Source organism: Heteronotia binoei, chromosome 17, assembly GCF_032191835.1.
Source record: "Heteronotia binoei isolate CCM8104 ecotype False Entrance Well chromosome 17, APGP_CSIRO_Hbin_v1, whole genome shotgun sequence".
Lineage (NCBI taxonomy): Eukaryota > Metazoa > Chordata > Lepidosauria > Squamata > Gekkonidae > Heteronotia > Heteronotia binoei.
The window spans coordinates 17,038,453-17,064,394 of record NC_083239.1 but is presented as its reverse complement, the minus strand read 5'-3'; the positions used below and the strand labels follow the sequence as shown (position 1 = coordinate 17,064,394).

At 45.2% G+C, this 25,942-nt stretch overlaps 1 protein-coding gene across 2 annotated transcripts in view; it reads right to left on the bottom strand.

Annotated features, from left to right (window-relative positions):
* The window catches only part of CSMD2 (CUB and Sushi multiple domains 2), an 831,733-nt gene that overhangs the window by 94,357 nt on the left and 711,434 nt on the right, over positions 1–25,942 (bottom strand). For both annotated transcript variants that reach the window (XM_060257873.1, XM_060257874.1), the window contains 8 exons: positions 24,913–25,031; positions 24,540–24,609; positions 18,011–18,127; positions 16,879–17,088; positions 11,968–12,156; positions 5,591–5,768; positions 2,472–2,617; positions 1,858–1,938 (listed from right to left, as the gene is read on the bottom strand). In XM_060257873.1, the coding sequence (XP_060113856.1) occupies positions 1,858–1,938; positions 2,472–2,617; positions 5,591–5,768; positions 11,968–12,156; positions 16,879–17,088; positions 18,011–18,127; positions 24,540–24,609; positions 24,913–25,031 (1,110 nt within the window). The remainder of the gene's footprint in view (positions 1–1,857; positions 1,939–2,471; positions 2,618–5,590; positions 5,769–11,967; positions 12,157–16,878; positions 17,089–18,010; positions 18,128–24,539; positions 24,610–24,912; positions 25,032–25,942) is intronic.

Below are 25,942 nucleotides of genomic sequence, written 5' to 3'. Positions count from 1 at the left end.
CCATCAGCTCTCAATCTTCTGTGCCAATTTTCTACTTTCAGAGAGGTTCCCCTCTTGCTCCTAGCATCAAGCACAATTTTAGTAACAGCTTTTCCTTTCAAAAACCCAACAAAACCCACTCCTTCCAATATTTCTTTGGCTAGAGATCATAGCAATTCTGATGCCCTGAAGGGGATATGCTGCAGTGAGGTGTGGGGGCAGAGGGAAGACACCTAATTAGGAACATAAGAACATAAGAGAAGCCATGTTGGATCAGGCCAATAGCCCATCCAGTCCAACACTCTGTATCACACAGTGGCCAAAAATTTGTATATATATATATATATATATATACACACACACACACACATATATATACACACTGTGGCTAATAGCCACTGATGGACCTCTGCTCCATATTTTTATCTAACCCCCTCTTGAAGTTGGCTATGCTTGTAGCCACCACCACCTCCTGTGGCAGTGAATTCCACATGTTAATCACCCTTTGGGTGAAGAAGTACCTCCTTTTATCCGTTCTAACCCAACTGCTCAGCAATTTCATTGAATGCCCACGAGTTCTTGTATTGTGAGAAAGGGAGAAAAGTACTTCTTTCTCTACCTTCTCCATCCCATGCATAATCTTGTAAACCTCTATCATGTCACCCCGCAGTCAACATTTCTCCAAGCTAAAGAGCCCCAAGCATTTTAACCTTTCTTCATAAGGAAAGTGTTCCAAACCTGTAATCATTCTAGTTGCCCTTTTCTGCACTTTTTCCAGTGCTATAATATCCTTTTTGAGGTGCGGTGACCAGAATTGCACACAGTATTCCAAATAAGACCACACCACCGATTTATACAGGGGCATTATGATACTGGCTGATTTGTTATCAATTCCCTTCCTAATAATTCCCAGCATGGCGTTGGCCTTTTTTATTGCAATCGCACACTGTCTTGACATTTTCAGTGAGTTATCTACCATGACCTCAAGATCTCTCTCTTGGTCAGTCTCTGCCAGTTCACACCCCATCAACTTGTATTTGTAGCTGGGATCCTTGGCCCGAATGTGCATTACTTTGCACTTGGCCACATTGAACCTCATCTGCCACGCTGACGCCCACTCACCCAGCCTCAACAGATCCCTTTGGAGTTCCTCACAATCCTCTCTGGTTCTTACCACCCTGAACAATTTAGTGTCATCCGCAAACTTGGCCACTTCACTGCTTACTCTCAACTCCAAATCATTTATGAACAAGTTAAAGAGCGTGGGACCCAGTACTGAGCCCTGTGGCACTCCACTGCTTACCGTTCTCCACTGCGAAGACTGCCCATTTATACTCACTTTCTGCTTCCTATTAATTAGCCAGTTTTTGATCCACAAGAGGACCTGTCCTTTTACTCCATGACTCTTGAGCTTATTAAGGAGCCATTGATGAGGAACTTTATCAAAAGCTTTCTGGAAATCAAGGTAAACAATATCTATCGGGTCTCCTTTGTCTACATGTTTGTTTACCCCCTCAAAGAAATGTAACAGGTTAGTGAGGCAAGATCTTCCCTTACAGAACCCATGCTGAGTCTTCCTCAATAACTCGTGTTCATCAATGTGCCTACTCATTCTGTCCTTGATAATGGTTTCTACCAACTTTCCCGGTATTGAAGTCAGACTGACTGGCCTGTAGCTACCTGGATCTCCTCTGGAACCCTTTTTAAAAGATGGGGGTGACATTTGCTACCTTCCACTCCTCAGGAACGGAGGCAGATGTCAATGAAAGATTACATATTTTTGTCAGAAGATCCACAAGTTCAACTTTGAGTTCTTACAGAACAAAGGGGAACATTTGAGAGCAGGGTGTTTTGCAAAAGAGAGCATGCAACAGGTACCTATGTTGAAGTCCTCATTTTCGGTGATGATTTCAGCATTGGGGACCATGGTTGGAGGCTGACATCTTGAAAGCTGATAAGCTGAGAATGCGATGGACAACACATCAGAACATGAACATGTACATTTAAAATTCATGCAAGACATTTAAGAATAAAGAGGGAGGCTGTCATTAACATTTGAGGAGACCTGGCTTTTTCCAAAGGCATCCTCTGCCAATTTAATCAAAGGTGTGTTGACATGGTTGCCATTTAAACTCTGCTTGGATTTTTTTCTTGTTGCAGCTTGTGCTGTGTTGATTATTCTTCTTAAGACCGATGATGCTGTTTTTATTAATTATGGGCATTGTTTTGTTGACTCTAGATGTTTTAACATTCTTGTACACCTCTTTGGGTGCTCTTCTTTGACAGAAAACACAGCTTATAAATGCCAACATAAATAAGTGAATAAGGACATACAGGCCCAGACACAGCAGAGAAAAGTTGCTGTGTGCCAGATAACACAGTAACACACAACAATTACATACAATAATTTTATTATAATACACCTGATTTTAATGTAATGCATCTAATTTAGCACAATGCAAGTCTTGAACCATAGAAATTTAGGTACAAACCATAGAAATGGATGGCAAAGATCCCTCCATTGGCTGCATCGCTGTAGAATTTCATGAGGACCTGGTTTGAAGAGCTCTGAGTGGCTTTCTTTCCAGAATTCCCTGTAAAAACACCCAGCTGTGGGGCTGTTTGCTGAGGCCCATCCCTGGATGGATGAAAGGGAAAAGACGGTGTTCTAAATGGGAGTCCAGTGGATCATACAGTCAGATCTAACTGCGAGTCCAGTGGATCAGACAGTCAGAAAGATCCAGACAATTGGAAATATGGCACTTGTATTTGAGATACCAGTGCCGAGAACACTCTGGCCCTACGACTGGGGATGCCTACATTCTGCTACAGAGCTCCCAGTTCTTCAATGTTTGGTCAGTCCAGGCAACTTGCCACTGAGGGAATCCTGAAGACTTGTGTCTTTGCCCTGACAGCCATGCTGCCAATCTTTGGTCTTAATCAAGGTGGGAATGAGGAAGAGCATAGCTCTTGTCTGCTCTTGACCTGAATGTCCATCACATGCCAGCACCACTGTCCTCACATACCCCATATCCATCACAAACTATCTTCCTCTGTATGATTCTCTCCATATATTAAGATAAACCCAGTGCAAATCCAATTCTTGGGGGAGCAGGAGCTTTGATAGTTTAAGTCAATTGGGGAGGGACGGTGGCTCAGTGGTAGAGCATCTGCTTGGGAAGCAGAAGGTCCCAGGTTCAATCCCTGGCATCTCCAAAAAAGGGTCCAGGCAAATAGGTGTGAAAAACCTCAGCTTGAGACCCTGGAGAGCGGCTGCCAGTCTGAGAAGACAATACTGACTTTGATGGACCAAGGGTCTGATTCCGTAGAAGGCAGCTTCATATCTTCAATTATTTTGTATTTTATTTTTTGCTTCCTGCTGAATTGTCCAAATTGCTCTTTATCCTTATCAGTGCAGTACTGTTTCAGTTCAGTGGACTGACTCCTGCTCACTGAATTGTTTTAATTTAGTTTTATGCGACTGTTTTGTCTAAATTATTGTCAGATCTTGGAGGCTAAGCAGATTCAACCCTGGTTAGTACTTGGACGGGAGACCACCGAGAAAGTCCAGGGTTACTCCTCAGAGGCAGGCAATAGCAAACCACCTCTGAACGTCTCTTGCCTTGAAAACTCCTTGAAAACAGTAAGTTGGTTGTGACTTAGTGGCACTTTGCTATTATTATCATGCAGTTTATACTTTCTTTGCATGTTACTTGGAGCATTTGAGTTTGAGAAGAAACAAATACCATAAATAAATGGATTCATGTAATCAACATCAAATTTCTGTTGGCCTCACATTTGCTTGTAATCAACCAGTTGGTCTCTTCTGGTCCTGTGGAACAGCTGTTGGCACAAGGGCATCATGTGCAAACATGATGTATGCTTCAAAATAATCTTGTGTAGGCCCAAACTAAGCTATCATGCTCTGGGGCAGGCCATGGTTTGGACCAAACACACGGGATTTTTTTCGTATGAGATGATGATGATGATACCATTAAATGGCAACTGACTTATGGTGACCCCAGGGCTATAGGGCTTTCAAGCCAAGAGATGACCAGAAGTGGTTTGTCTTTGCTCTGCTCTGCACAGCAACTAGGGGTGTGCATTCGAATCTACCTAAATTGAAAATATACCCCCCAAAATATCTTATTGGTATTTTTTTGGTATATTTTGGCATCTCAATTATATCCAGGTTTTCTCAGAAATTACCGGTAGCTCTGAAAACATCAAAGAGGTGGAAGCAGATTGCTCCTGCCTCTCAGCTGCTTGTCCTTTAACATTAATATTTACAGCAGGGGTGTCAAACATGCGACCCAGGGGCCAAATCAGGCCCTGGAGCACTCCTATCAGGACCCCGAGCAACTGGCTGTCATTTGCTTCCTTCTCCCTATCTCTTGCTTCCTTCTGCATCACAGTTTGCTTTGCCAGGCTTGCTCAATCGCACAGGAGCTGCAGAGCAAAACCTCTATTTTCTCCATTGGCTGAGGCTCCTCCCTTGGGGAGGAAGAGGGGATGGCAGAGCTTGTTTTTCCAGTCTCTATCAATCGCACAGCGGAGCTACTGATCCAAGCCCCTCTCCCTTCCCCCTCCTTGTCCCCTGGGGAAAGAAGGAAGGAAGGAAACAGCCAGAGCTTCCTTTGCCCAGTTCCCTGGATCCCATGGGAGAGATACAAAGGAAGCACATTTAAGACCAACAAATGCTAAATTTTAAAGCATGTTTTATTGGGTTTTTTAAATTTAATTGTGTTTGTCTGTGTCCTTTATAAAGTTTATATCTCTGCTACCTAATCTTAAATAGGTATACACATGGCCTGGCTCAACAAAGTCTCATTTATATCAGATCCATCCCTCATAACGAATGAGTTTGACGCCTCTGATTTAAAGGGATCCTAACATTTAAACAAGGCTACAGGAGAAGCCATTCCAGCCAATATCTGAATGCTGTGGAAAGTGACCTCCCCATGGCACACAGATCCTGAGGCTGGCCTCTCCTGAAGTTTGGTTTAAATCAGGCTGCAGGAGAAGCCAAGGCAGCCCCAAGATAGAGCTGGCTTAAAAAACACATACACTGCTATTTTTTGTTTGTTTGTGTCTATTGGACCAAAAAACCCCTATGATTTTCTGGATATACTGCCATTTTTTCAGGTCCAATAGTTCCAAACTGCAAAATACTGGATACAAAAACATGCACACTCCTACCAGCAGCCCAGGTCTTCCTTGTTGATCTTTCACCCAGGTACTAACCGTGGCTGACCCTGCTTAGCTTCCAAACTCTGATGCTCTCAGACTAGTTTGGGCTATTTCTTATATCAAAATAACATTAACATATATCTACCTGGTGGGTGAGGGCAGATGAGTTCGTTTTAAGTAGCCCGTAAACTTGTTCTAAGTGGCTCCTTATGCCAGCAAACCACATGAACAAGATGTCAGATTATAAACATATGAGGCTGAAGTTGTCAAAACACACCTTCATCACCACTACCGTGCATAAGAGCAGTTCTGATCCTCCACACGCTATGGCCCACCATCTCCTCACCCCCCCCCCCCCCCATCCCTGGGCAACTGTTTGGGCCCAGTTGTAGATTCTCTCAATCCACCCAGTCCCACTTACCAGACAGTGATGAAGTCATTGTATGGCTCTGTTTGCAGCAGAGTGAAGTTGAGGAAAATGCCATACCCGACGGACACCGTGAGCAGCCACAAACACTCCTGAGAATTGGGATACTGATTGGGAAAGCCGGGGGAGTAGATGGTGCCATTGTGTACAGTGACATTTCCTCCACAGGGAACTATGCACGATTGACAGCAAAAAAGAAAGGGAAATTTGATAAATCAAGTCCCAGCTGGGCTGACATCAGCTTTGTGTGGTCTACTACCAGCAGCCTGCTGGTGTGAGTTAAATTTAGCAAGAAACACAGCATATTCAGGATATCTTAGCAGTAAAGGCAGAACTAACTTGTGCTTAGTGCGCCTGATTCGGCACTCTTGCATAGGAATATGCCCAGACCAAGAAACTCCTAGACCTTCTTTGCAGGCAGCTCCATCACCAGCTCTATCTTAATGACTGTTGCTGGCTTTTCTCAGAGCTCCCAAAGTGATGCACAAAAATGATCACTTGCATCAAATTGAAAAGGAGAAGGATGGGGAAGATAAGGTGCAAGGCCTTTAAAACTTCTGCCTCTGCCCCTTCACAAGAGACTTGTCCAAACACATCAAAGAGCAGCAAAAGGAAAGGCAGTACAGAAGTGGCAATCAGCCAGGGGAGCAAGCTGCAGTAAGGGGTGAGGAGAACCAGCGGGACAGGGAATAGCAGGAGGAATGAAGCAAGGACAGGGTGCATGCTCCCCTGTCAAGTTATCTGCAGTAGGGCATTATGCACACTATAAAGCAATGTAGAAATGATTTGCAGGAACATGATAGGACAACATTTGCCAAACTTCGTCCCTGCAATAAGGGCACAACTGAAGAACTCCTGGCTATCATGTCTGCTGAAGAACTGACTGCTGAAGAACTCCTGGCTATCATGGAACTGTGTGCTGCATCAGTGTGTGGGTAGGTGCGGGAGGGAGGGAATGTCAAATTGTCAGGGATCCATAGTCAAGCAGCCCAAGACATAAAACCAATGTCAATCTCTTTGCAGGAAATCAGACCCCATTGTGGCCAGAAGGCCTGGTAGGGTTGTGACCCTGGGTCCTGAGTTGTAGAACCCAGGTCCAGCTGTTCCGCCTCTCTCTCCCTCCCCAACCTGGCTTTTTTCACTTCTTAGGACTTCCAAGATTCATGGGCTGTTTTGGCCCTTTCTCTGCCCGAATACATGCAAAGACTACACCCCTCCTGTGACTTGGTAGCCAAAGGCTTTAAAGTGGGCTGCATGGAGATCACCTATCTCCTGGGGAACCAGGGTGGGAGGCCACTCAGGTGTGTCCTGCTACTGGGGACAAAGGTGAAATGCTTCATTACCAGGGCATCTGTCCTATTGTCAGGGCTGCTGATGGGGGAGGCTTGGGGGGGGCAAAATTCCTGGGGCCAAATCAGCTGGAGGGCTCCTGAAACCAGCATCATACCACCATCATACCAACATGAAACCAGCGATGACCACCATGATGGCCAGAGAGTTCAACAGGCAAGTCGACCGGATTCTGGGGCCGACTGACCTGAGAAGAGCCCCACAACCGCCTGCGGCTAGACCCTCAGCAGTACTGCCATAGGCACAACTGGCGGCACCCCCGGCCCCTCGAGAAGAGGGCCGAGGAAGGGAGTTGGAAGCCACCTTTGATGGGGATCCTGAGGAGGTGGAGTATTTCAAGATCCGGGCGAATAGCTACATGCATTATTGGAGGAACACCTTCCCCGATGAATTTAGTCGTGTGGACTATCTGGGATCGAAATTGAAGGGAGCTGCCAAAAGATGGTATGTGAACCTGTATAAAGCCATGAGCCCAGAGCTGGACTTTGTAGCCACTTTTTTACAAGCCCTACTGGCCCAGTATGAGGTGACCTGCAGGAGACCCATGCATTAGACGCCCTGAGGGATATGCAACAAGGCTCCAAGACGATTCGTGAGTATGCGGCCGAGTTCCGCACCAATGCGGCTAAGGTGAGGGGGTGGAGTGAACTGATGAAGATCGAGCATTTCACCCGTGAGCTGAACGCAAGCATCCTGGATCGAGCCCCACAGCAAGCGAGACCAACCACCCCGGTGGGATGGATACAGCTGGCGGGGGAAGTAGAAACCAACATGAAGCGGGTGGCCATGCAACGCCAGCAACAAAGCAGCAAGTCGGGCCGTGACCCGAAACCAGGGGTGAAGACGGAGGCGAAGAAAACCCAGGTGGGGGGAGCAGCCGGGAAGCCCCCGGCAACCTCACAAATGCTTTCGGTGCGGGAACCCGAACCACCTGGCCAGCAGCTGCCCGAACCCCCCTAGACCACCATCTAGCGCCTCCAAGACAAGCACTCCGACTCCAAAGAAGCAGACCGGCTGCCCTAAGGACGTGGCGAAGAGCAGCGCAGCCGTGAGCTCGATGCCTGATGAGGACACTATCGTCATCGATGAGCTGAGTGAGATGTCCTGGGAGGACGAGCTGGTGGGAAACGAGGATGACCTGCTCTAAATGGTGCCAGTCAGCAGGTCGCTGATGAACCAGCACTACTCAGGGTGAGAGTAACAGGGTCGCTATATATTTTGCCAGTAATTTTACTAAACAGCAGACTCAAGAGGTTCGTGCAGGTGAAAGCTTTGATTGACTCGGGGTGCACGAGAGACATAATCACTCCTAAGCTGGTGGACGCATTGGGGCTTCCCACAACGGCTTTGCCACACCCCATCCAGTTTGAGCAGATGGATGGGTCAGTGATGGGGGGGGGGGGAGCCATGCGTATTAGAGACTCAATTAGTACCGGTGGGCATTAAAGACCACTGGGACCAGGAGGCATTTGTAATAGCCCCATCCTTCTCTTATGATGTAGTTTTGGTGGTAGGGTAGCTAGCCAAGCACGAGCCAGACATTCGATGGGGAGACCAGACGATAGAATTCAATGATCTGAGATGTCGAGCCCATCATTGGACTAAGGAGTGGGGTCCCAGTCTGCTGCCCCGAAATGAAAAGGTTTGCTTGACAATGGAGGAAGTCCAGATGATCCCTAAGGCTTACTGAGACTTAAGGGGGGTGTTCAGTGAACAGGGAGCCGATGAACTTCCACCCCATAGGGACATGGACTGTGCCATTGAACTAATCCCAGGGCAGACCCTACCTAAGGCCAAGCTGTATTCGATGGGGTGGGCTGAGAAGGTGGAACTGAGGAAGTTCCTAGATAAGAACTTGAAGAGAGGCTTCATCTGACCCGCCACAGCCCCCCATGCAGCCCCCGTCCTCTTTAGGAAAAAGAAAGACGGCTCGCTCAGACTTTGTACTGGTTTTCGGGGGATTAATGGGATTTCCACCTCCAATACCTATCCAATACCCCTCATCAAGGACTTACTCAGTACTGGGTCGGAGGGGAAGATTTTTACTAAGCTGGACTTGTGGGATGCGTACTTCAGGGTGCACATCAAAGAGGGGGATGAATGGAAAACGGAGTTCAATACACCAATGGGACAATTTGAGTACCTAGTAATGCCATTTGGGTTACAAGGAGCGCCAGGAGTGTTCATGAACTTTATCAATGAAGTGCTGAGAGAATATTTGTTTAAGGGAGTGGTGGTGTACTTGGATGACATAATTATCTACTCACAAGATCTCCAATCACATGTGAAACTGGTGAGGGAGGTTCTCAGCACACTATTGAAGCATAAGCTGTATGCTAAGTTGTCAAAATGTGAGTTCCACAAGACCGAACTCGACTATTTGGGTTTCAGAGTATCAGGGAAGGGGCTGGCCATGGACCCGAGTAAGGTTCAAATAGTATTAGACTGGGCTCCCCCGAGGACACGTAGACAGCTCCAATCATTCCTCAGGTCCTGCAGTTCTGCCATTCCAACAAACTAGCTGGGCACTTTGGGTATGTGAAGACACTGCTTATGATTAATAGACAATTTTGGTGGCCTTCTATGAAAAAGGACGTTTCTAAATTTGTGGCCCCCTGCCCTATTTGCTTGATGGCAAAAAAGAGGGGAGGAAAGCCCCCCGGGCTGTTAAAACCTTTAGAAACAGCCACATGTCCTGGGTCTGTAGTGTCAATGGATTTCATAGTTGAACTACCAGCCTCGCAAGGAAAGACCATAATTCTGGTAGTAGTGGAAACCTTTTCCAAACAGGCACACTTCATTCCTTGTGCGCAATTGCCCACCGCTAAGAGATTAGCTTATTTGTTTTTCCACCGCATTGTGAAACTCCACTCGTTCCCCAATAAGATCATTAGTGACAGAGGGCCACAGTTCATTGCCAAGTTTGTATCAACTTTGACTTGTCATTGAACCTGCATGCTTGACAACTGCATTCATGGAATGAATGGTGGCTTTCAGCAGCCCTGACTATTATGGGGTGTAAAGCCCTAGGCACAGTTCAAGGGGTGGGCAGCTGAATATTCAACTGTTCTTTGCCTGAAGATTAGCTGGGATAAAGGGCCTGGTCTGGACCCTCAACAAGATTCTGGGGAACACACAGTGCCACTAATTAGATGTGTTGGGATGCGTGATTGGAGAGCTAGCCCTAGAATACACCCTGCAGAGGGTGCACACTGCAAGGGGAGACTGGTAGAAGGGGGGAGCTGTTTCCAAGGAAGGCCGTGCATCACCATTTATTGTCTTCGTGAGGCTGCTGTGTACTATCCCAGGAATCCCAGGAGCACTGTTTGAAAACCACTGATAGACATGGCCCATTCATCAAAAGATCATCAAAAAGAACTCAGCACTTCCAAGACAAAAAGTCTGCAGCATTTCGGAATCACAACCGCTGTCCGTGCGTGCAGGAAAGATGAAAAGGGCGTGCTGACTACTCCTCCCCAGCCCATGGTTGTAAAGGCTGCCTCTCAGCGAGGGGAGCAGCGTGGGGTGAGTCATTAAACGTACTCCAGCGCAGCAAGGTGGATGTTAAAGACACGAGGCGAGGACGTGATCAAAGGCTCGTTCCTTCTACCTTATTTACTCTGCCGCCCACCTCGTCATAAATTTCTGATTCTGAGAGCTGCTTGAATATGGAAAGGGGGGGGGGGGAAACTTATTTAGGACAGTAAAACATCCTTCTAATCATGCTAACGGGGGGAGAGGCTTGAAAAAGAGTACAGAGAGACCATAAAGTGAAGGCTGTCTGTCCAGGGGCCTGGCAGTCATCTCTCAGACTGCACAAATCACTGGGAAAGAGATGATGTGTTTTAAATAACCACCAGGAGATGGGCCAGAAGTGGCAGGCAGTGGGAAAGGAAGCTACTGATTACAAGGAAGGGAGGAATAACAGACAGATCCAATGAACTCCACGGTGTGTGCAAGGGAAGTTTTACAGCTTTCTGAATGAGTGGCATCTAAGCAGGAACAGAGTGGCCATTATAGACATCAGGACTTTTCCTGGTGAGCCAAGCCCCCCACCCCTCCCGGCTGGACAGCACTAGCCCAGGACCTATAGATGGACTGTGTCCAACCTCGTCTGGCCTGATGCAGCAAGAAGGAGGGCTGTGCCCATCATACTGTAAAGACTGGCTGCCTCTCCCTCCACCTTTTGGGCAGGCAGGGCTGGAGTGGGCCAGTGGCAGGCAAGTAGACTGCCTCTTCATCTCTCTTTTTGGGAAGCAGGGCTGGGTCAGACCAGGGCATGAGGCAGACAGACTGCCTTCCCTTCCCTTGTGGGGGTGGGACCAGGGTAGGGTGTTATCCAAGGTCATTTTTCCTTCTTATTCCACTCCTGGATCTAGGAATTGCATTTTTTTTCTTTCTACATCCAGAAAATTCCAGAGGTGAAAAGGAAGCTTCTTCCTGAAAACCATTCCAGATGAGCAGCCATGTTAGTCTGCAGCAACAAAATCAAACAAGAGTGCAGGCGCATAAGACTAACGAAATTTATTCCAGCATAAGCCTTCATAAGTCAGTGCTTGCTACATAAGATGCATGAAATGTACGGCCATTAGGCAGATACATTCATTTGCACATTTCTCTATCGGTCTAATGGATGTGCTATTCAAGCTTCCAATGTAGTCACCTCTGACTCATGCTGGAATTAATTTTGTTAGTTTTTAAGGTGCTGCTGGACTTTTCAATTTTTTGAGAAAACAACAGAGGATGAAAGCTTTCTCTCACACACATACACACCACCTCAGCCTTTAAGGGTACTCTGGGTGGGTGGGGCATGAAGAAAGACTTCCCTACAAGCTGACAAATAAACACATTAAATTATAGATGTATATATTTGTTAAACTGATTTATGAATCAAAGATAAAAAATTACTGCTAAAGGAATATGCACTGCCAGTGGTTACGCTCGGACGTATCTTTTTTCTCCCTTTCTCACTCTCTGTCCACTCAGACACCCTCACAAAAGGTGACCCAATAAAGCCATACCTTCACACCTGGGCAAGGGATGGTCCCAGTTTCTATTGGTTCCATGTTGACAGGTCAAGACCGGATGACCAATCAGCTGATAGCCAGGGAGACACTCGAAGGAGATGGACTGGCCCACACTGTAACCAGCTCCTCGCACAATCCCATTGGCAAAAGGTTCAGGGTCAGGACACTCTTGGAGTTCATAGGCTAGAAACCAAAAGAAGCAAGCATTCTTTATATATACTCCTTCCCCAAAACTTGTGAACCTCTTCTGTCTGTTGGTGTCTGCCCCTGGTTCCCACTTCTTTTGGGTGCAGCCAGTTGAGAGATGTTACCCCCCACACACACACACACCCTTTGTTTATTCAATAGAGTGGAGCATAGTCTTTTAGCAGGGCTGCCTTTGGACTTTTTCTGGGTCTAGAGGGGCCTGGGGTGTATCATCTTTAAGGGCAGACCAATATGGCAAAGTCAGGTAGGGGTTCTCCTCCTCCCATACACTGGGGAGACAGGCATGATCATGAAAGCCTTCTTGGGAGGATTTCTGCAACTGATTGCTTTCCAGATTGAAACCCAATCCATAAGGTATCTGTCTAGCAGCAGTGATCTGCACTTTTGGGGTGTTTTAATCCATCCCTAGCTGTTCCTTGGTATCTGCATAGGCTGTGAACATATATTTTCTGTGAAGTTCCCCAATATCTGTTGCTCCAAATTCAGTAATCCCTGGAAAAGTACAATCGTGTTGCAAAATTTATTTATTTATTTGATTTATATCCCGCCCTGCCAGCCAAAGGCAGGCTCAGGGCGGCTCACAAATTAAAGGTCACACAGTCACAGTAGCGTGAACAAATAAAATAAAACAACAATAAAAACATAAACATAAAAACAATTTCTAAAACATCTACGTGTGCTAGAATCATGGTTTCAGAGAGCGATCAAGTTCTAATGGTGGTTAGCCATTCTAAGAGGTCCAAGGATCACCATAGCGTGATGAGGTAGACAGCTGGTAATGTTTTTATGGGTTGATCCTTTTCCTGCAGGTGTTGGTAATAACCAGCACCTTGAAGCAAATCCAATATACTATTGGTAGCCAGTGCAGCACTTTCAGCACAGGGTGAATGCGTTCCCATAGAGGAACTGCCATTAGCAGCCTGGCTGCAACATTCTGCACTAGCTGAAGTTGCCAGATTTGGGACAAGGGCAGCCCCATGTAGAGGGCATTACAGTAATCCAGTCTCAAGGTGATTGTTCCATACACATACAAAGAACAAACAACTTCACAACTACCCCTTTGTGCCCTGTAAAAAGGGTTTTTTTTCGCTTTTTAAAATACCAATAGCTAATATTGAAACAGTTTCTACTTCTTTTTGTTTCTATGATACTGTAGAGCATAATTGTGTACTGTAACATAAAAGCAAGCCAAAAGCAAATAGAGCCCCCTTCAACATTTAAAGGGGTTCCTATAACTTTTGATTATTTATTCCATCTGACAAGAGTGTACAATTATGCTTTTTTTGAACTACAAAATTAGCTCTTGGCAGGCTGAAGATACTATGTTTGTTTTTGGCAAACAGGGCTAGTGTTGAAGGGATGTTTGTCACTGCAACACACAACTGTCCACCTTTTCCAGGATCTCTGATTGCAGATGCATTAACCTCCCCCTCCCTTGACACACACACTCCCTCCTACACTTGTGGCCCCTTCAAAGACACCAGGAAACCGAGGAGAAGCATTCTTCCTTTAACCCTCACATTCTGCTTCCATGAAATTTGATGAAAGATCATCAGACTGAAACCCCTGGGTGAAAGGCAGAAGGATTTCTAATAGGGACAAAGCTGGAGGAATCCTCCCAGCCCTAAGTGAAGATCCTGGATCTCATTCAGGTGCCTTTCTTTTTTCTTTGTTAGTCAGAAAACCCTGGAGTTTAACTGAAGCTCAGAATCTTTCCTCTGCTGTTATTGGGTTTCTTTAGCCAAAGCATCTGAAGGAAGACAGCTGGAGAAAGGCTGTTAAAACCTTCCACACTCCAAACTATTTCTGGTTCAATTTCACCCTTCTCCAAGCTGATTTTTCATTTGTGCTAGAAAAAGATATCATCCCGCCCCCCTTCTCACCCCCCACCCCCGGTCCCCTTTCCCTGTTGTTCTTTCATATGGGTGCAAAAGCAAGCTTAGGGGAAGAAAAGCTAGGCATGAAAACATAATACTGTGAATGCTTTTGTTGGGAACAGCAGGGTGTACACCCCAGCAGGGTGTACACACACAAGAACAAAACGAAGAGGCCTTCTGGCTCAGACTAGATGTCTACCTAATCCAGAGCCCTGTTTCACGCAGCAGCCAAACCAGCTGCACTGGAGGGCCAACCAACAGGGCATAGAGACCATCACCTCCCTTGATGTTGCATCCAAGCACTGGCATTCATGGGTTTGCTGCCTCTGACTATAGAGGTTCCCTTTAAGGCCAAGGTAAACATTATGTCTGCCACAAGAAAGATTTTACAGGTAGATGTGATATCAGGGAATAAGATCTCTGCAGCCCAATTCAGTTCAGGGAGGAAGTCTTTCAGCCACACCCTCCCCCCATGATTTCCCTGAACTGAAATGCCTGGGGTGGGGGTGCTGCTTGTTCTGCTGTGAGCTCCATGCTTCAGTAGCTGTGAATAAGTATAAAAAGAAGGAATACAGTAAAGAGACTAGAAATCTTCCCAGCTGATACAACACAAAGTAATGAATCCTGCTTTTTATTGCTTAAAGGGGTGGAGGGATGTGTGTGTGTTAAGTGCTGTCAAGTTGCTTCTGACCTATGATGACCCTATGAATTCATGACCTCCAAAATGTCCTATTATTAACAGCCTTGCTCAGGTCTTGCAAAGTGAGGGCCCTCGTGGCTTCCTTGACTGAGTCCGTCCATCTTGTGTTGGGTCTTCCTCTTTTCCTGCGGCCTTCATTTCTTTCTAGTGTTGTTGCCTTTTCTAAGGAACCCTGGTGTGGTGGGGCTTTTTGGTTTTCCTTGGAATTCTACCACAAGTTATCTCCCCTTTTCTCTCTTCTTTCTAGACATTCCTTAGAATGAATCTTTTCCATTAATCTTTTTGATTAGGTTTACCCATGTGAAGCCAAACACCAAAACATCTTTTTCTTTCTCTCCCACCACTTTTGAAATAAATATATATCAGAACGCTTTTTGGAGTGTTTTAAGGAAATCCAACGCTCACTGATTGTTTTGCAGTAGCATTAGTCCTAATTTTAAAAAGCTATTACTAAATGTTTGTTTGGGGAATTTTTCTACACAACAAACTTACAAGCCAAGCAGCAGTATGAATCACAACATTCACTCCCATTATTGAGGTAAACTATTTCTATCCAGCTTTCCACCCAAACAACTCCAGATTACAACAATAACAAAACCATTCAATATAACCAGTCAATTAGAAAGAAAACCCAGCGAATTTCACTGACACAGTAAGATAAGAACAAATACCCACGAATAAAATCAGCAGCTAATCCACCAATCTGGGGTGAGGCGGAATAAAATTCCAAGTGCACCAAAAGCCAGATGAAACAATGATAACTTCAACATGAGCCAAATGGCAAACAAGATAATCCTTGGTGAACCTCTCAGAGGAGGCTGTTCCACAAATATGGTATAGCCATAGGAAATGGTCATCCCCTCTTACTTGCTACCAATCTCAACTCTGTTGGTGAGGGCACCCAGAATCAAGCCTCTATGGAAACAGACTGCCTCTCCTCTTCTTTCCTCTCCCTCTGTTTCTTCCTTTTCCCCACCCCAGAGAAAATGTAGGCGAGGGGTCCCCAACCTTTTTGAGGCTTCTGGAACTTTTGGAATTCTGACACAGGGTGGTGGGAGCAAGCACAAAAGGGCTGCAGTGGGATGTAGAGCCAGCCAAAGAAAGGTCAGAGACTGAAGGTATGAATAATTCTAAAAGTAAGCCTTCAATATCTCAGGTAAAACCTTTGCCTAACAGGATGCCTTTTCAAATGAACATATTGTTTCAAAATATTTTCTTGCACACCACACACAGCTAACCTTCAGTCACACAGTGAAGATCCTCATGCTGTGGTGGCTTCTGCCACTGAAGCAACATTTTAAAAAATCTGCACAGCCAATCAGACAACTAATGGCCAATCAGAAGCTCTGCTGGTCAGCTGGTTGCATTCACTTTCTATAAAGACTTGGTATGTGTCAGGAAAGGTATCAGTAGGCACCATGCTGTCCACAGGACCACAAAGAGACCCTTATGTAGACTCTCGAGGTGTGGGGACCTGTTTCCAGTGCTTCTGCTGATCTATGCCAGGCCTTTTGTAGGTTCTGGAGAGAGGTGATGGCCACGGCTTTTCTTCTCTGCAACTGGAACTGCCTTCAAGACTTTAGAGTCAGGTTGAATTCTAAGACGGAACGGGCACAGAGAATGTGCTGTGAATTATCTTGCCTGCATCAGTGAGGTGAAGAGGGCAGGGAGCTTTAAAAACATGGCCTCAAAACTTCTCTTCTTCTTCCCTACCTCTTTTTTATTTTGTAACATCCAGTCTGAGAAAGTGTTTTGGGGGTCTCAAAACCTTGTACACCATTTTGGGTCAATGTAGCTGACACTTGTGGTACATTCACACCACACTAAATAATACATCTGGATTTTTGCTATTCTTACACAGTAAAAATCTGGATGTAAAACACATTATTTAGTGTAGTGTGAATGCACCATAATAGAAGGTATAAATAATGTGGGTTGTGGGCTGTTTTTGGATTTGGGACCAGTTTGGCTATAAACAGCTTTTGGATTAAGCCAGGCTCTTGCATGATCCCTTGACAATCTTTCATATAGCATGTCCTCATTTCCAAAACCTCTCCCATGTTCAGAGCCCATGGATGGGATGGCTGCATCAGCTCTCTCACTTGGCTGCCTCCTACTTACCTTGGTATTCTACCTTAAAGCCAGGCTTGTTCTGTGAGTGGTCACTGTGGAAATAGACCGTGGTTTCATGTGACGTGGAGAGGAGGGAACCCGGGAGTTCTGTCCCACTGAACCTGCTGATAACGTTGCTGGTGTCGTAGGGCCCGTTGCGGATTTCCACGAAGTCATGATTGGGCTCCATGGAAAAGTTCAAAAATTGGATGTGAGCACCTGCATGGGGTTTTGGGGGGTGGGGGAGAAGCACAGTGATGCAGTCAAGTAAAAAAATGAGGATGGGTTGACATGGACGACCCCTACCCCCAGATGTACACCAGGATTTCCAAAATTTCTGGTAGCAGACACACCACTTTTAAAAAAAACCTGACGCACACTTGACCTTTATACTGCAAAAGGTTTATTTTGAAGGTGTGAAAGAGAAAGTAAGTTCCAGAGCACTGAGGTCTGAGAAGTCTGGTGACCCCAAAGAATCAGTAATCCCATCCCATTACTTGCTTCACTCACTAATCCAGAGGTCCCTGACTTTTTGAGACACAGGAACCTGTGGAATTTTGAGACATGGTGGCAGACACGACTACAAAATGGCTGCCACAGGAGGCTGAGCCCAGCACACACACACACACACACACACACACAAAAGGAAGATAGATGGAGAACATAAATAAACACATGCACAGAAAAAACCCAAGGGTGGGATAACATGCACAGAGAGGAATTCACCAAAGAGAAAAGGGGGCTCTGCAGCTCTGGTGCTTCCTAGCACTCATGGCTTCACATTTTAGACTCCAGTGAGAGAATTACAGTTTTAATGTTCTGTAAATGTTTAATGTTTAATTACAGTTTTAATGTTCTATGGTAAAAAAAAAAAACCCTTTCCCTGCAGATAGAAAGCAGGGAACCTTTTTTTGCTCCATTTTTTTAAAAAAATCCCAAACAAAAGTTTAAAAATGAGGAAGGGAGCATTCAAAAATGCAAAAAAGTCCACTCTGCCATTTCAAGATTCCACAACCTCATTTTCCTGTTTGTACAGATGAGCATAAACTGCTCCAGCTCAGGTCAGATTAACAAAAGTATTTATGCAGTGATTTATTAATTTCAGACTGTTTATCAGGCACTGGAAATGGCATACTCTTACCAAACCCCACTGGAAGGGATATCCGCCACGTGCAGTCACTGTTGCTAGGGTAGTTTCCTGGGAACCCAGGGCTCAGGATTACCCCTTCCATCTCTTCCATTGTCCCACCACACTGAGCTGTCAAGACAGAATAGATCTGCATGTCAAAATAAAAATAAAAATCTACTGTGACCTTCTTTACAATTTACCCTAAGATAGTCAGTGAATGCCCAGTTATCATTACAAAGAATGGTCTAGAACAGGGGTTGTTACACCTAAGGCCAAACTTGCTTAATGACAGAGCAACATAGAATAAACATCAGATGTTTGAGAGCTGCAAGATATTAACGTCAGATGCTTGAGAGCTGCAAGACAGGGAGGAAATAGATGGAGGAGGGAGAGGTGCAAAGAAAGCAACTTTAATTTTAAACACATTCTCCAAGCCCCCACAGCTAGCCAAAGCGGCGGTGGGGGCTTTCAGATCCACACAACATGTGTGAAAGAGCCACATGTGGCTCCTGAGCCACAGTTTGGTCACCCTTGGTCTAGAAAGCTAGTAAAAATAACAGGCAGTATATTTACAAAATACAGTTTCAGAAAATATCAGAACTGAAATGTATCAGTTTAGCTACTTCTCAAGTGTCCTTCTGATTGAATCGACTTTGTGAAATAACTCCTTGAATAAATATGTGAATGCACATCTGTCTGCATAGAGCCATCACAAAATGTCTTTTAATAAAAAACAAGCAAACAAAGAGCAGATAGAAACCAATTCCCTTTAGAACAGACAAAGTTAAAGCGGTGTATAAGAATTCCAGCAGAAATCCCTGGGGCAGAGGTGACGTCACACTTTGAAACCTGCAGTGGTACAATCTACATGTGTAACAAAATATGGTGGTGGGGAAGACAGCTCGGCTTGTGAATTCAGGGATGCACGTGTGTGTGTGTGTGTGTGTGTGTGTGTGTGTGCGGGGGGGTGGAATTACATTTTTAAAAAACAAAGAGGGATATGCAGTGAAAACCAGAGCAGCAAAGAACCTCCTTACTAGTGTGTTATGTTGGCTTTCTCCCTCTCCACCTTGCAGGGAGTTTTTAAAATATGGGCATAGAATCTATCTTGATATTTTATTAATTGGGGTTACATTCTATGCACACTCCAGAGGCTACAATGCTAGTGAGCCTGGAAGAAAGAAAACTACAGCAGATGTGGCATCTCTCTCTCTCTCTCCGGCCCCCCCAGCACAGAGTTCTCCAAGCTCTTAGTTATACTGGTCAAAGATAGAACAGAAGGCTTAACATCTCAAATCTTGTGCAACGTCACACCACAAGAGGACAGAGACTGGGATGGCCAAAAAATTGAATAGCTTTTTTCCCCTTGAGGAATGAAGATCAGAACTCATCACAAAGGGGGGTGGACTCTAGAGCAGGGGTGTCAAAGTCATCTGTTATGAGGGTTGGATCTGACATAAATAAGACCTTGTCAGGTTGGGCCGGGCCATGTGTGTACCTATTTTAGATTAGGAAGCAGAGATATACACTTTCTAAAGGACACAGACAAACACAATTAAAGATTTTTAAAAAACCTTAAAATAAAACATGCTTAAAACATTAGCGCTTGTTGGTCGTAAAGGTGCTTTCTTTGTATTTCTCCCATGGGATTCAGGGAAGTGGACCAAGGAAGCTCTGGCTCTTTCCCTCCCTCCCCAGGGGATCAGGAGGCAGAGGAGCCTCAGCCAATGGAGAAAACAGAGGTTTTGCTCTGTAGCTCTTGTGCGATTGAGCAAGCCTTGCAAAGCAAGCTGAGATGCAGAAGGAAGCAAGAGAGAGGGGAAGGAAACAAACAAGAGCCAGTTGCTTAAGAGCCTGATAAGAGCCCTCTGGTGGCCTGGTTTGGCCCCCGGGCCACATGTCTGACACCCCTCCTCTAGAGCTACCTTATTCCTCTTCATGTATAGATCTGGCCACATTACGCTGGATAGGGAGGTACAATTCTGGACTACGCACCTATACGACTTCTGACTACAGCTGCTGGAGGTACATACTCACCCTGAAAAGCCTTTTGCTAAGAAGTTAGGAATGAATAAATAAGCATAACTTGGGGAGAAGTTTAACAAAGACACATCCCATTTCTCTGAGCTGCACACCTACAGAGAGCCTTATGTGTGCGTGGGAGGGGTTCAAAATATGACATCCATACTTACATTTGCATTCTGAAGGGCACTTCCAGAATTCTATTGTGTCATTCTACCAAATGAGCATAATGATCATATATTTGTCACTCCATCTACGAGTGAACGGATGCAGTAATGAGGCACTTCCCAGTGTTGCCACTCAGCTAATGGTATGGCATTTGCCCTCCAAAAATTGTTAATAAAATTTTTGAGCACTTCCAACTTTTCCAGTGGAAACCATGCACATTAACAATGCCATCCTGTGTAGTCACACACCGGTCTAAACCTATGGATTTCAATGGGCTTAGGCTGGAATAACTCTGCCTACAGTCATAACTCAACACTATTGAGTGTTAAAGAGGAGTGAAAAAAACACAAACCAACAGCCAGCTCAGAAGACAAAGTGAAGCATGGAAAGAACAGGAAGACCTTGAACTGAAGGGTCATGCTCCCTGAATATAGATAATGCTTATGATTTTGTGGGTTTTATCTGTTTCACGGGGAGAGGATGTGAATCCATGATGGAGCACCTGCTTGGCTTGCAGAAGGTCCCAGGTTCTACCTCTATCATCTCCAGATAAAAAGATCATGTGGTGTGAAACACCTCTGCTTGAGACTCTGGAGGTCTGTTGCCTGTCACACCTTGATAGACTAATAGTTTGATTAGGTATCCTTTGCATAATAGGCTACACTCCTCTGATGTAGCCAATCCTCGAAGAGCTTACAGTAGGCCCTGTAAGAAGAGCCCTGTAAGCTCTTGGAGGATTGGCTACATCAGGGAGGTGTAGCCTAATATGCAAAGTTCATGCTACAAAAAAAGCTCTGGGTATAAGGCAGTTTCATAAGTTCACATATTATTTTGTCAGCTATCTCAACCAGGATTCTGAAGGCGTGGCATGTACATATTTGAGGCAGTTATGCTCACCCTTGAGGCATTGCTTCTCCCACACTTCCAAACAATGTTCCATTTAGAGTGCAACAGTGTGCAGAGTGACGGTAGTCTACACCCACTGAAATGAAAAGGCTTTGTCCGGAGTCGCTTTGCACAGGATTTCACTTTTCTCTCCAAAGAGGGTCTTTCCTGATCCTTTCTCAACAGGAGGGAGGGGGATGGGGTGCAGAATATCTTCTCAACTATACACTCTTTCTTTAATAAGCATTTTTTTACCCATGGATTTAAACTTTCATTCAGTTCACTTGGCAACAATTGTGCCAATGTTTAAAGCATGCTTAAGCCCCAGATGAAGTAGGTAACCGATGTTTCCTCTGCTGATAATCAAGGAACAAAGGCATCTTTTTGTCCTCCCTGTTAAATACTGAATTTTCTCTTTTGAATCCTTCTGATGGTTAAATGTGCTTGTTATGGTCACAGCTTGCAACACCCCCCTCATCCTGCCTTCAGATGTGCTCCCTCGATTTACATAAGATTCACTTCCAAAGGAAGTGCACAAATGTGAGAAAGTCATCTCCCATTGGACCACCCCATCCATGATGCAGAAAGCCCTCTTGCCCTCACTGCTGGATTTCAGTATGGGAGGAGAGGCAGCCTGCCCACCAAGAGTCCAGGGTGCATATCTGACATCCAAAACAGTCTTGCCCACTAGACACAGACCTTCTCACCTGTTCACCCTATCACCTAAAGCTCTGGGGCATTATTACTTGCCCCTGCTTGCACAGACCACATAAGCTTGCCCTTTTATTCAACACAGACAACTGACAGTGCAAATTCTCTTCTATTCAACAGCTCATTATGCATTTTTCTTCCTGCTGACTTTGCTACTCCTTAACTCACTACTCCATCCCCTTGATGTCTACTTAAATGGAATCCCTCCTCAATTATTTAAAAAGGAAACATCTGGATTGAAGGAAACAAGGGAGGGGAGAAACCCCAGTCGATCATGACTTGCAGGCAGACTCTGAAATGTTTCACCAAAGCTTTATCACATTTGCCTTATTAAATGTAACAGGAAGAAGTATTTGTAAGTCTCTAATCTTGAAAGAAGGGAGGGGGACTCCACTAACACATGAACACATGAAGCTGTCATATACTGAATTAGACCACTGGTCCCTCAAGGTCAGTATTGTCTCCTCAGACCAACAGCAGCTCTCTAGGTTCTTAGGCAGAGGTCTTCCACATCACCTACTACCCAGTCCTTTAACTGGAAGTGCTAGGGATTGAACCTGGGACCTCCAGCATTCCAAGCAGATGTTCTGATCCACTGATCATCTCTGTTCTACCAATGACCCACAGCAATCTCTCATTTGAATCTGCAAAAGGCTCCAACATGTATTTATGCACTAAATTAAGCTTCGGAATTTCTAAAGGGAGCCACGATTACACCCATCTCTCTCCCCTCAAATAACTCCTGCTAACTGAGAAGTTAGCTTTTGATTACAGGTGTTCTAGTCCTTAAGACTGCAGTACTTAAGCATGGTTGTACTGTAGACCACTACTCTGTGTGGCATGTTCTCTTATATGGTCCATGAAAGGGCAACCTGAAAGACCTGAATTCCAGTGCAACTGTATTGAACGTGGAGTGTGAATGAAAGGCACAGCACGTTTATCAGATAGGAAGAAACTGCTTTATAGTCATAACGCTTCAGGAAGGCTCTTCAGGTGCCTTGAAAGGAACATGACTCATCGGTAACATCTAATCATTCAATCTCAGTGATGAGTGCAGAAACACAGATTGGCTGTAAACGTCTCCTGTCCAACGCAGTTCTGCATGTCTTTGCAGTACTTATTTACTCATTCTCATTTCCTTCATTTTATCCTCGCAACAACCCTGTGACATAAGTTATGCTGAGAGTATGCAACTGGCCCACAGTGAGTTTCATTGCAGATTGGGGATTTTGGTTCTCCCAGATCCTTGTCTAAAACTCATTCAAACATCCATAATCAGGGTTGATATGGAGTTCTGAGTCTGCTCCAGAAAGCAGCTGCAGGATTTGACTATTTTATTATATCTTAATCACTATGGCGAGAATTTAAGAGACACTGCTTGTCTAGATTACCCTGATTTTGAGGAATGGGTCATCTGACTCCTAAGGTCTCCAAGGCCAAAGTAGGAAACAGGGGCATACTTCTTGTCATAAAGGCCGAGTTATCCTGGGGTTGGTGGTGGGAGTTCTCAGTACGGATGGGCACAAAATGGATAATGAGCTAAAGTTCTTCATGACTTTTGGCCAGATTGTGCTTTGCAAAGTAAAGTTTGTGGCTGGTCAACTGGCACAAACTTTCCAAGAACTTTCAAGCTATTCCTGGACATTCCTGCCTGTTTGTGAATGGATACTTTCCAGACCGATTATCTCAGCTCAATCAAAATGTTTACCAGACTTCAAAGCAACATTGGGAACATAAGTCTCCAGCCTTGGAAATATTCTGGTCAGTTTCAAACTAGACATGTCAATTTCAAGATTTTTTTTTTTTTGCCAGAGTACCTTCTAATTTTCTTGCACAGAGCTTGCAAAATTCACCCCCTTGCTTGGATTTGTTGTGACTTTGTGCTTTGAGATCAGTCCTTTTAAGCTTGTAATGCTAGTGGCATTGGGTTCTGCTGGGCATTCTCCACTCTGTAACTGCAGGGATTCTATGATTTGACATTAGTCTTCCTTTTACTTGCATTGCCACAGTGGCACTGGGTTCTGCTAGGCACTAGTACATTGCACTGGTTCTGCTGGGTTTGCAGCTCCTTCCACACTTGACCTGGCATTGCCACAAGGGCACTGGGTTTGCTGGTCATTAGTAAAATTCCCTGGTTCTGCTGGGCTTGGAAAAATGTCCCCTTCAGTTTCTACTGAAGAGATTCTCTAGCTTGATCTTAGTCCTGTTGGGTTTGCATTGCCACAATGGCACTGATTCTGTTGGGCACCTCCTTTGGGGAGGGGGCATCATTCAATCCTCACCAAACTTGCAGAGCAAGTAGAGGACTGTCATCTAGAGATCTTCTGCAAGTTTGGTGTCTCTAGCATGTCATAGGGCCATTCTACTGTGTCATGAACCTCACAAACTGAACTGGTTTGTTTAGCCCCTAGAAGTTTGTGACAGTTCATGGTTTGTGAAATGGGCACACCATAAAACCACAAACCAAAAACCAAATTGCATTTTCCTGGTTCGTGCCCATCCTTCGTTCTCAGTAAGATGAGACTGACACCTGGCCACATGCTCTGCGTATAAACATAGCAGCCAGTCTCTAGATCTGGCAATGAACATCCATCATTCATCTATTATTCCTCTGGATCTGTATATAAAGGGACTCTAACATTTGTCTCATTTTTTTCACTAACAATAAGGAGGCAGCTGCCCAGCCAGAATTTTGGGCAACTGCTCCAATTTAGCTTCACTTAGATTTTAATAATGCACTGTGGTGAGGTCCTACCAATACAGAGAGGAGGAGGATAGTTCCAGCGCCGGACAGTCCCTGGCATGCAGGAGATATGAGAATGTCCCTGGAGAAGGAAATGAGACCATTAGTGGGTGAAAAATGCACAACAAACTAAAAAGCAAGCCTAATGGGGGAAAGTTGGAGAACATCTGTGTCAAAATTTAACAGCAATACTTCAAGTTCTGCACCAGTATGCATTTCTTTGGTATCTGTGGGCCCTTTGGCCATCAGCCCTCCTTCAGCAAGTTTCTTATTGAACTTTGGTTGTATTTTTCCCTTTCCCTATTTCTTTATTGTTCCCTGGTTTTGCTCTGCTGGAATTATCACTCTTCTTGAACAGCAACTGAAACTCAACTGTGTTAAGTACCTGGAGTGTATAACCTGGTTCACACTGAAAGGAGACCACATCGTTCACCAAGTATCTCTCCCCAATCTTCAAGCCATTGCTGGGGACGGTGGGTTCTGGGCAGCTCGACAATCCAACAGCTGTAAAAGAAAATCAAGAAAAGAAGGCATTGAGATGAGCATGGTGCTGCAGGCAAACATGGCGGCATCTGTAGTTGTTGGGTGGCAAGAATGGTTGGAGGTTTTCAGCACACATTTCTCTCGCTCAGCTGCCAAACCTAATTCAAAGTGGTGGCCACTCTCACTGTCTGATGCCCACTGTTGCCTGCTGTCTGATGGCACTCTGACTGTTCCCTGCCACAGGGCCGCTGAGTTTTGATCCTAGGGGATCTGGTCTGAACTATGCAGCTGGAAACGGACTTGAGGCTGCAGCATCTTTTGGGCCTGAAGGATGCCAGATGCAGCCTCAGCTTGCATGCCACCACCCAGAAAACTGCAGTGCACTCTTAAAAGGAAGAGGTGCCCTGGCTGCTAAAAAGGCTTTTGACAATTAAGAACAAGTGCGTACGCCATGTACACAGATGGAACAATGATTACTCTGTTCAGCTGTCCCAAAAACCAAGAAGTGAAAAGGTAACCAGTGATTGGCAAGCAGTGGGTGAATCAAGGCTTTCAAAGCCAACAGCCGAGCTATTAGTCTTTTGGGCAGTTGATCCCATGCAAAATCCAAACTCCTCTCTCCCTTCCAAGGCTCTTGAAAGCAGCCAGCTTCCTGCATGGAAGAGAATGCCTCTTCGCTTGGGAGTGATGCATCACCTTTTAAGTCTGAAAAGCAAGTCTGGGGAAATGTCGGGCACTCACATACAGCCCTCTTTAACACAACAGCATTTACTTGGGTGGAACAGGCTTAGAAAGCTGTCACACTGAGGTCAGCCACACTAGCCCCTCTAGGCCAATATCTCAATATTCTGTACCTCAGCAGGCAGAGGACATCTAAAAAATCCTGGTACCAGCATGGACATAGTGTGACTTACTGTTGCATCCTGGCTCAA